The sequence below is a fragment of the Triplophysa rosa genome, linkage group LG25 (assembly GCF_024868665.1).
Source record: "Triplophysa rosa linkage group LG25, Trosa_1v2, whole genome shotgun sequence".
NCBI classification, from domain to species: domain Eukaryota; kingdom Metazoa; phylum Chordata; class Actinopteri; order Cypriniformes; family Nemacheilidae; genus Triplophysa; species Triplophysa rosa.
The window spans coordinates 5,051,896-5,064,330 of NC_079914.1; the positions used below are offsets into that span (position 1 = coordinate 5,051,896).

Genomic DNA, 12,435 nt, shown 5'->3' on the forward strand with positions numbered 1-12,435 from the left:
CCATGGCTCTGCTACAGGACCAAGAAAAACATGACTAAGGAAGCAGAGCCATGACAGTTTATTTTCCTGAATTTTTTATCATTTTATTTTGCGTTGTTTAATTTTTGGTATTTCTATTGTTTTGTTTTACTTAATTTTATGTATCGGTGGAAAGGTTTAATTAATCTCAAATTTTTTAACAAAAAAGTTTCAGCTTTCGAAAAGTCATGAAATGGACAACATATGTATGTTATCATAAAATTTTCAATCAAATTATTAATTGTTTATTTTCCTGAATTTTTTATCATTTCATTTTGCGTTGTTTAATTTTTGGAATTTCTATTGTTTTGTTTTACTTCATTTTATGTATCGGTGGAAAGGTTTAATTAATCTCAAATTTTTTAACAAAAAAGTTTCAGCTTTCGAAAAGTCATGAAATGGACAACATATGTATGTTATCATAAATTTTTCAATCAAATTATTAATTGTTTATTTTCCTAAATTTGTTATCATTTTATTTTGCTTTGTTTCATTTTTGGTATTTCTATTGTTTTGTTTTACTTCATTTTATGAAGGTTCCATCACAAACCCATAGGGGGCTGAGACTGAGACCGTTTGCATTGTCCACAATCCTGCACTCAGCACCAACCGACAAGATAAGGAAATTGCGCCAAGCAAACTAATTTCGGCAGAGATTTTAATGTGCATTTGCATAAATCCTTTAGTGACTTTCTATAGTCACTTAAAGAACAGAACTGAACATGCAAATAAATGCTGTCAGCACTCACAATACATTATAAGTGAATTCTCTAATTGGTCTTTACCTCTCTGTATTAGCTGATGAACTAATGCATAAATAATGGTATACAAATGCAAGGGATTGAGCAATTTGACCTTTTCAAGTCAAATCCTTGCGCTCTCTCTCTCTCCTCTCATTTCCAACGGCAGTACTCGTTTGGAAACGCATTCCCGATGTTGGTCCACGGGCTCTGAGGTGCTGGTGCGTAGGCGGACAGGGGTGGGTGGAAGATTTCTGATGAAAATAATTGATTGGGGAAGAGACATTTAAAATAGGGAAGGCAGAGCTCAGCCAAAACCAAACAAGCACTCACGGCTCAGTGCTGCCTCACCACGCAAATATTCACAAGGCAGTAAAGCAAAGCTTTCAAAGGGACCCTGTAAGAGCTTTCATTAGACAACTGAAGTCTCGTAAATGACAAATGAAAGTCAGATGAGATCACAAATGATAATTGACACGTCTTAAACAAGTAAAAGGGTCTTAAATAAATATTCAGGGTTAAATGCAAGTCAGACTCCACGGCACTGTGGCATAACATATTTACACATTTTGGTATTGTACAAACTGAAGGATGAGTCGAAACAGACACTGTCTGTAGCTCATCTGGTAGGGCATAAGGCTAGCTTAAGGTCATTGGTTTGATTTTACGAATAAACATACTAATAAAACGTATAGCTTGATTGCAATTTAAGTTCCTATAGAATAATTGTTTAGCGACATTAATTTAGCTATTGGTCATACTTTGCAATACAGTCTCATTTATTAACATTAGTTAATCCATTAGCTAAAATGAACTAACACTGAGCAACTTTTATTGCATTTATCTTGTTAATGTTACCATGTAACATGGTTTATTCAAGTTAGTTCATTGTGCATTATTGAATGTTAACAAATACAACATTGAATTTTAAGAATGTATTAGTAAATGTTAAAAAGACAATTAAAAATTCAGAAAAAGGAGTATTGTTTACTGTTAATTCATGTTTACTGGTGCAATTGTTAACAAATGGAACTAAATTGTAAAGAACAATCTGTCTCTATTCTATTAACTATTCCTTATTCACAAAACACAAACAGTGTGGCCACTTTCCACACAGCTAGCTAGAATCGAATAGAATTTAAAATAAACTTTTTAATACTATTTGCCACTGGATTTTAAGGTCCCTTGCAATTACATTGAAGCTATATATGATAAGTAACGATGAGAATGCAAGATAAGTGTGAACATCCAAAACCAGAGTAGAGCTCAATAAACAAAAATGAAATCTCCAAAAAATAAAAATGAAAGCGAGTTAGGTCTCTAGTTAGATCTTCATCATATTTATTTATTAAAAATACTGTAAATTGATACATTTTAATATTAAAATCGTTCTGTAAACAAATGTTTATGCAGATTGAGTTTACAGATTGAATTTATACAGCAGTTTGGTCTATAAACAAACATACAAGCGTGTAGTTGTGCGACCTGTATCAGCTTACGAACATTACGTGGAATTTTTGTTATATCATAAACGACAGTCTTCAAAATCAAACAGCACACTTGTTAAAAGCTAAGAAGAGGAAAACGTTCAGTAGATACGCTGATCATTATTCTAGGCGGTGTTCTTTCCTCTTAGCCGCAGGTAATGGAATGAGTTTACCGACCTTATTCACACCGTGAGTACAACCCCGTGGCTTCTGCAGTGCAGGCTTGGCACATGAATTGTGAAGCAGGTGCCAGCCCAGTGTCACCTCTACAGTAGATTAGCAAGGATTGGCTGTAGATTGCGCTTCTGCGGACCGTGCGTGCAACGGGCATCACGGGCACCTCCGTCGGGCGCTTTGAGGTCTTGCCACGTGGCATGCGCACACACGCGGTAAACATGGAGGCAGCCCCACGGATTCTCACCTCGAGGAAAGTGTCAACTGGCATGCGGCGTGGCACACCTGCGCCTGACGGATGGCCAGAGTGAGATGCGTGCAACGTGTCTCAGCATGTCTGTGATTGAGTTCATAGTAAGTTCAGATACTATATGGAATATTTCAAATTCTATTATTTCTAGATTATAAATGTAATAAAATAAATTTCAAATAAATATACTTTCAAATTCATATTTAAGCGAATATCTGTTTTTAATTTCCTTATAGCTGCCAGGTGAGAAAGTCTAGTGATGTTTTCAGTGATGCTCTTCTGTGTATGCGTTTACAGTATGTAACTTTTGAATGACTTGGCATGAAAGTCCCGTTATCTTTGGTGGTTTTGATCAGAGCTCCTTCATAGTACAGCCAAAGCTCCATAAAGGTCAACGCATGCATACCATTTTTCGGTTGTCCTTTGTAAGGTGAACTTTACTCACATAAAAGTAAATTGTTGGAAAATGTCAGTTGTTGGAAACGGATATGCCAACATATGCCTGAACAGGACATATATTTGAACTGAGTTATCGAACGGTAGGACTTGAGCTTGCAACGCGCTTGGCATGTTAATAGTTTGCTGTTATACTGTAAAAGCTGAAATAAAAGATTTACTTTACAAAACAGTTCTGATGTCTTGAGAGATTCCCAGTACCATACATTTTAATTCAGCCAAGACAAAAAAAATCACATATGAGATTTCTTTAATCTCTCAGTTATTGCTCCTAGACATCAATACGATTAAATGGAGAGAAAATGTAAATTTTGAAATTAAGTCTCATCTGCGTCTCAGATATTTCTCCTGAGAAAATGAGGCAGAAATCTCACAAATGTCTCCATTAGAGTTTCAGAAGAGATCTCAACAGTGGCTCCGATTTGTCAAGTCTGCAATTAAAACTCAATATTATTGAAGATCTCAATATGAACTCAAATCTTTCTCATAAAATGAACCCAAACATTTTACATTCATTTTACAACTCTATACTCTATTTATTTAAACAATACTCGTTTGTTTCTGTTTTTATTTCTCCAATTTTAGGAGAAACATTTCAAACAAAGATATTTAAATAAATCACAACTATCCATCAAACATGAATTATAAAAGAGCAATTTCTGAGCATTTATTTATGGCTGGATAATGAACACGATCTTAGGCCGTATCTAAACTGTGTCGGCGAGAGAGAGCAGATGTATTTCACTATGTGTCCTCAGATAACATCAAAAACAGCCTAGTGGAAACCTGACAGGGGAATAAATATTAGCGGTATACAAGCAAAATGCATCTACTTGCATCCTCATAAAAGAATAGAATAACGTTAAGGATAAAATAACGGTAGGTCTCGCAAATGTGTCAGTGCAACAATTTATGAAAGCATAGTTGTTTGGCTATAGGCCCTTTTCACAATGACGTCACTTAACTTCCGCCTTTTCGCAAAGCAGTGTATCATAACATCCGTCTTGAAACAAACAAGAAGAAGAAGAAGAAGAACTTCCGTTTTGCCGTCGCGCTGGAATTTAACAACAGTGAAAACAAACTGACAGAACACTTATTCAACTACTTATCCTAGCACATGCGCTAACACAAAAAGATGTCTGCAAGACGTTTGTGACAAGCAGAGCGTGACGAGGGCCGTGAGAACTCCATTCTGAGGCGCTAGTGGAAGTAACTTCTTCTTCTTGAGTTTTACTGGCGGTTGGCAAACCAGCTTATAGGTGCATTACCGCCACCTTATGAACTGGAGTGCTAGCGGAAGTAACGATACACTGCTTCACGGCAGAACGGAAGATGCGTGACGTCATGTGAAAAGGGCGTATAGGTTAAAATGATTTTCCCACCCACCAAAAATCAGATATTGATGTCTACCAAAACATCCCATTACAAACATAAAATTTAGAAATAAATAGATTTAAACACTCACATTAATTAGGTTTAGCTATTTTTTAAAATAAAAAATGGCCCCTTGCTACTAAAATTTACCTCGCAACCTGTTTCCAGGCCTTTATTGTAAAGCAAATCCGCTGATTTCATTACTGACGACAACAGACATAAAACCGGCCATTTCAACTGGCTTCCTGTAAACAAGACAACTGTTGTGCGGTAAACGGATTTCACAGCCTTCATTTTTGTCTAGGAGCCTGAGTGTCTCATTTAGTGAAATCATCCATGTCAATTGTCCACCACATCCATGAATTATTATTGACAGACACAGGTCAACACAACAAACATGACTTTTAGATACACTTCATGTACGTGAATTACATCAGGCCTAGACAAACATTTGGCAAACATTCTTCACTTAAGTTCCTATCCCATGATTAAGACCAATGCATTTGGTGTACCTGTAGGATCTCAACTAGTTTTACATCTGGACCCTGAATTTACACATTAACACGTAGTATTTTATCAAACAAAATATGAATATGAAAATATGAAAATGAAAATATATATGAACATGAAAATATGAATGAAAAAAAGCACCATTTTGTGCTTTTTGATAGTAATTTACCAAACAAAACAAAGCGCAACCATATTTGGTTACAAACCCAAAATCCGATTTAGTTCGTAGGCCTGTTGCAATAAAAGATGCCCCGATAAAACATTTTTCCACCGATAACCGATTATTCAGAGTGATATCTCTCGGTAACGATTCTGAAGATTACATGAATATTTCTTAACCTTCTGAATGTTATTAATTCATACAACGATTATTAATATTGAACATCAAACTGGTGATGTTTCTTAACAGTTTCTATACAAATTAATTGCATTTTCCTGTCCTCTTTTTATTGACAGAATATTACGGCCCTGATCATCTGCGTTTTTTAAACTATCAGCCGATAGCCGATGGTGTGAATAATTGCTTTTATCAACCAATACCAATTATTGGCCAATATATCGGTCATCATTTTATCTCTAGTTGCGATCATCAATTTATCGACTTATCGTGCAAAATATAAACATGACATCGAACGTTTTTAGTGATGTGATATATTGCAGTTCTGTTTATGAGGGTTTGTTTACATAAAATTAATGACATTAACATTTTATCTGAATACTGTCTCAACGCAAATCAACCAATCATAATCAAGGACCGTAACTATCTTTTTAAAATGAATGTTTATTTTTTATTATTATATTTTGAATATCTATTTACACTCTAATTATTATTTGCATTATTAACATTCCAATGACAATGTCAAAATATTCTTAAGAATTTAAAGACCTTTGTTCTATGAAAGGGCATACTTGCATTATATTATTATCAATTTTAAAATCAGTGGCATAACATTTTCACAAAATAAAAATAATATTGTTTATCGCAATTATTTCTGAGGCAATATATATTATTTCTCAGCCAAAACAAAAACTTGTTATCGTGACAGGCCTACAGTATTTGTTCATGGTTCTCATGAAAAAGGGTGTGTCAATGTTCACATATTAATTTGTTTCGAAAGATATATGAAGAATTTTCTAAAAAACTGGCAGCGGCAATAGATGCTATTTACACTTTATTAAACATTAAGTTTAAATAGCAGTTGGTTCTGTTTACACTAAGTGAAAATAGCAGCATTTCTTAGCAATATGCTATTTACACTAACCGAAAATAGCTGTATTTTCTTTGGATTAAGTAAAAATAGTAGTTAGATGCTATTGGTACTTATAAATAGTGGCAGATAATGTTACTATTTGCACCTCAGTATTGTTGTGCATTAAACATTATGCAATAATAACAGAGTGTAAATAATTATATTTATAAAATGATGGCAACTTATTGAGATATTAAAGCCCTACACCTACCCCTAACCTTACCCTAAACCTAAACTTTAGGAATAAAAATGAATTTTAAGTCTTAAATCAATTTTATTGAAAACAAATGCTTATTGTAATGTGATGATGAGAAAGGTAAAAGAGCATTTTAAGCGAGAGGTGGATTAGAACCTCGGTCTATAAGCTATACAGACTTTTCACATTACGCCACTGGAGTCGCTGTTTGAAATGACGTCGTTCTTACACTTTCTCTATTCCAATCACATATGGGTGGAGCTAGTGCAAATAGTCTCTGCCAACAAGGCGGGCAATTTGTACTTAAGTGTAAATAGACACTCCGTTAAATGTTTTTATTGATTTTAACATTGTTTTTCCTGCTGTATGGTATTAAAAAAGTATTATCACAGATACGTCATGACCCCACTAGTTCAGAACCACTGATCCTGTTCTTCATTGTGGGTTTGACATTTAGATTCACCCCTGGGTCAATAATAACATGAATTATTACTGTAAATATTACAAACCTCACAGTATTAGTATGAACAAAGCATCAATTTACCTTGATTGTTGGTTTCTTGGTGGAAAACCCTCTGTACCATCCTGCAAAAGACAAAAGTAAACATGTTATTTATGACACAACACATCAGCTGAGTTAAATCTTTTGACACATTGCCACTTCTGAATTGTTCACAGAATCCTTACAAAGTGTGCTGGCATCTAAAACATCACGTTGATTTTTGTTGCTCGTACAGTATGTATGCTGAAATTGCCCATGTCACTTCTGTATTGTCAGAACAGGAAACCCTCATTCGTTTTCAGACTCCACAAAAGTACTTCCCTTGGTTCCTAATGCACTGGATCATATAGCTATGCTGTTGTGAAGGCCACATCTTTAGATGATGTTGAACTTCAATTTAAAGGAGTCATATTGCACGGCTAAAACGAATATTATTGTTTGGTTTAGATGTAACGCAATGTGTATACATCATTTAAAGGTTCAAAAACGCTGTATTTTCCACAAACCGTGCATGTTTGTATCTCCTCTTTGCCCCGCCTCTCTGAAACGCGCATATTTTTTACAAAGCTCATCGCTCTGAAAAGCGAGGTGTGCTATGATTGGCCAGTTCACCAGTGTGTAGTGATTGGTCAAATACTGCAAGCATTTCACGGAAATGTAACGCCTCTTACCATATTCGGGACATCAGGTTCCAAAGCAATTGTGCTGACAGGCGATACAATGAGATTTACAATTACGCCCACCTTAACTACGTGTAGATTTGGGCGGTCTTAGCCAAATCATGTTACGAAGTTACGTAGATTCGCCGGGGTGTGGTTACACGAGGCGTTTCAGGCAGGTCTGGGTGAGCATTCGCTTTTAGATAGAATGAATCTTTTGTTCCCACACTTTCATTTGTGCAATTTTACGTGTCTAATACATGCATGGGCAACTTATAACACACCAAAGACACAGAAAAACACGTACTTCCGCCATATGACCCCTTTAAGAAACACTGCACTGTAGCACACCAAGGTCTCTCGCTGACGTCCAGTACCTTTCTGAAATACCATCTCCTTACAGATTCAGCACACTGCTGGAAAACCCGACTGGCCTAAACCAACATCATAATAAGCTTTCAGTCCATAATAAACGAGCGAGGTGCATGAATTCAGTCTCTGCACAGTATGCCACCTTATTAATGCGGTAAGAAAGCCAGCTGTCCAAGATTCTCGCAACGTTAGCTGCACAGAGAGCTAGCCGGTGGCATATTTAATCATGACTAAATAGTCGCCTAGAGGAATGAACTTCTTTTCTTCCAAGGTTTTTAAAGCATTGCCTTTCGATATTTTCAATTTTTTTTTATGAATTGGAATTAAAGATTAAATGCGTATTTTTAATGTAAAAATGATTTGTAGATTAATGACCATGTGGAGCATAATGTGGTGATGTTTTCAAAACACTGATTGTTCAACCGTCCAACTTCTGACTCAACCAATGCGCGACTTCTGGGCAGTGCAACCTGTAGATCAGCTTTGTGATTTGTTGATTTCCATAAGGACGTTTTTTTTTATTTATCCAATTCTGACTGCTATCTGATGGTGGATTCATCTGGTTAACCCCGCTGGCGCTCTGGACACATCATTTACAGCAGCATTACTCTGCTTCAGTCTATTTGAGTGTTTTTTAATTGGAGGACACAAATGACCTGTATCTCCTCTGAAGCAAATTAACTAGCCATTAACAAAGACCTATTGTGGCGGGAACTCATTTGCATAATACTGATTTCAATTACACACCTGGCTAAAAGACCAGTTGGTGACCATCATGATGTGTTTTGGATGGTGGTTGCCAGCATGGAAGGCCGGTGTGTTGTTTTCCAAACCAGACGTTCTGATTTGGTTAATCAGAATGACGTCTTTTATAACCAGATTTACCAGAAAAACATGTGGGTTGACTAGCTTTACAAGCTGGGTTCAGCTGGCAAACACTGTAGCTGTGATGGTCCACAAAACAATTAGTCAAGTCATTGTCTATAACAGAATAACCAAAAATGATAAAATATTAAGGTAGATCAGCTATCAATATTATTATTTTTTACTGGGCAAAGTTGATTTTATTGCCTCGTATAACAAATATCTTTCATTTAAAAATATGAAAAATCACTGCTGTTCTATTACTACCCCTAGTTTTACTCAATATTTCATAAAAAAATCAAGAAAAAGATAAATCAAAGATATTAACTGCAATATTCAAATCAAAACGGTACCACCAGCCTGAGTTTGATGCAATTGTTAACGCAGCCATTTGCAAACAATCTGCTGGGACGACGATGGAAAATTCATAAGCTTGGTAAGTAACATGTGCGCACCTGCGGCCATCTGTCCCAAATGCAACCTAGACCCGACGCATTTATTATTGCAGTCGATCTTTGTTAGCACCCTCCCCAGCTGGGTCTTGATAACGGTGAGGTGGACTTCATAATTACCTTTTAGATTTATGCATAAACGTGTCAATCAACGACAGCCGCTTGCACTGTCAATTTGTCTTTAGCACCTAAACAAACCAAGCTATTAGCTAATGAATGGAATAAACTTTTGAACATTTTTAGCATATTAGCAAATGATCACCATTAGCTTGCTACAAGCTGCCTGAACAGTACCAAGCAAATTAGACGTCTAGTTGACGCTCTCTAGAGAAGAAACCAGACAAAACAACTTCAGAAAAGTTGACAGTGTTGTATACAAACAGTAAACTAGCGGCTGACTGGCATTAGCTGTGATAGATTAGCAGACGGCTCATGTGGTGAGACTTCCGTGTGGATGTTGTGGATTTCAACATCAACATACAGCTGCAAACAAACATCAGCTGATGAAATGTCTCATGTGTCTTTGTGTCTCTCAACAGGTTTAGACGGCAGGGACTTGTTAAGCTGTCAGACTGTTTGTGTTCACAGCTGTGAGGGTGAGGTCTGACTCAACAGGTTTCACGTTAGAGGGCCAAACCCCTGCGGGATGACTACTACTCCTGCCATCGTCTGTCTGTCTGTCTGTTTTTCTATCTTTGTGTCTCTCTGTCTGTCTGTATCTTTGTCAGCCGTTCCATCTACCTGTTTGTCTCTGTTGTTGCATCAACCTGTCTGTTTCTCTGTCTGCCATTCTATTTCTTTGTCTGTCTGTCTGCTTTTCTATCTTTCTGTCTCTCTGTCTGTCATCCCATCTGTCTGTTGTTCCATCTACCTGTCTGTTTCTGTGTCTTTCATTTCATCCGTCTGTCTGCCATTCTATCTCACTGTTGGTCTCTCTGTCTGCCATTCCATTCCATCCATCTATCTGTCTGTCTGTCTGCCATTTCATCTATCCATCTGTTTTTTTCTGTCTGCCATTTCTGCCTGCCATTCCACCTGTCTGTCTGTCTATATGTCTCTTTGTTTGATTGATATTTTGTTTACCTGTCTCTCTCTGTAAGCCTGTCTCATTGTCTGACATTCTATCTGTCCATCTGTCTCTCTGTCTGTCTATATGCCATTCCATCTATCAGTCTGTCATTCTATCTATCTGTGTCTGTCTATCTGCCATTCCATCTATCTGTCTGCCGTTGTCTTTGTCTATCTGTCTGCCATTTCCTATGTCTATCTGTTTGTCTGTCATTCCATCTATCTGTCTGTATCTTTGTCTATCTGTTTGCCATTGAATCCAACTGTCTGTCTGTCTTTCTTTCTGTCTCCGTCTGTCCTTCCATTGATCTGTCTGCCATTGCATCTATTTCTCTGGCTCTATCTGTCTTTTTGTCTGCCATTCCATCTACCTGTCTGTCAGTCCATCTATCTGTCTGTATCTTTGTCTATCTGTCTGCTATTTCATCTACCCGTCTGCGTCTCTGTTGGCCATTCTATCTATCTGTCTGTCTCTGCCTACCTGTCCGCCATTTCATCTACCTGTCTGTCATTCCATATCTTTTTGTATCTTTGTCTATCTGTCTGCTATTTCAACCGTCTGTGTCTCTGTTGGCCATTCTATCTATCTGTCTGTCTCTGCCTAACTGTCCGCCATTTCATCTATCTGTCTGTCATTCCTTCTATCTGTCTGTTTTCTGCCATTCCATCTACCTGTCTGTCTCTGCCTAACTGTCTGCCATTTCATCTATCTGTATATCTGTCTGTCATTCCTTCTATCTGTGGGTCTCTGTCCATCTGTCTGCTATTTCATCTACCGACTGTGTCTCTGTTGGCCATTGTATCTATCTATCTGTCTGTCTGTCTGCCTGCCATTGCATCAATCTGTCTGTCATTCCTTCTGTCTGTGGGTCTCTGTCTATCTGTCTGTCTGCTATTTCATCTACCTGTCCATGTCTCTGTTGGCCATTTCATCTATCTGTCTGTCTGTCTGTCCACCTATCCTCTTTATGTCTGTCTTTCACTCTGTCTTCCTATCCATCTATCTTTCAATCTATCCGACTGTCTCTCTGTCTGTCTGCCATCCATGCATCTATCCTCATTTCTATTCCACAGTCTCGGGAAATACTGCAGTACCTTGAACATTGGCCCTGGTTCCGTTTACAATAAAAAGGGAAACCCCCGATGAGCAGAGGCAGTCAAGCATACTGCCATGTCTTCAAACGTACACTTGTCTTTCAACTTCCCAGCAGATGACACTGCAAAAAACTTCAGCCCTCAGAACAGAACGCTCCAGTCAGCCCACTGCAGGCCACTGTGACACTCCAGAGCCCAGAGCTCTCAAAAGCTTCGATTTTCCAAGCATCCATTACCTCAAAAGCATTTCACTGCAGCAAAACAATCAATACGCACAGCAAACTGCTAACCCTGTGAATCAGAGCACTGATTATTCCGGGTCTCGAAGCCAAATCAAAACCTCTCGCCTCGCCTACTGACCCGCAGCCAATCCACTAATACACAACATACACGTGTATGTCAAGTCGCACACTTCTGAGTGCTTCAAACTGTGCATACTTGGAGAAATAGAAGGGTTTGGTCACCCACAATTCTGTAATCATTTACTTGCCCACATTTTGTTCTGACTTTCTTGAAGAATTGTCAGTTTTATGAAAAATAATGGTGTTTTTTTTCTTGTTTTTTTCAGCAGGACAATACAAAATCACTGATCATTTTTATTGTGTAGAAAACGTATGTTCCACAGAAGAATGAACAGTTTTGGAACAACATGAGTACATTATGACAGAACTCAAGTTTGGGTGGACAGCTCTATTGTTTGCAATACTTTTAGCTTTTAGACATCGACCAGGCAGTTAAATAGGCTTTTTATTGTAACACTACCCACTCTCTGTCACTGTACTTCCAAAAAAAGCCCCAGATAACTTGACGGGTAGCAAAAAATAGCACACAGGACATTTAAAAAGACTTTTACCAGTCGCACACCTGAGGCCGAGGCTTTGTGTTTGACTCAACATATATTTCTTCTTTCACAAGGCTACAGTATCTTTCAGTAGATGATGAACAATGCAGCACTTTTTGCCTGCGGG

General features: G+C 37.5%; 1 protein-coding gene across 1 annotated transcript in view; it reads right to left on the minus strand.

Moving 5' to 3' along the window:
- Positions 1-12,435, minus strand: part of LOC130549232 (dedicator of cytokinesis protein 3-like) — a 64,227-nt gene that overhangs the window by 11,191 nt on the left and 40,601 nt on the right. Inside the window, exon 3 of the mRNA XM_057326451.1 lies at positions 7,000-7,040. Coding sequence (XP_057182434.1) covers positions 7,000-7,040 — 41 coding nt within the window. The remainder of the gene's footprint in view (positions 1-6,999; positions 7,041-12,435) is intronic.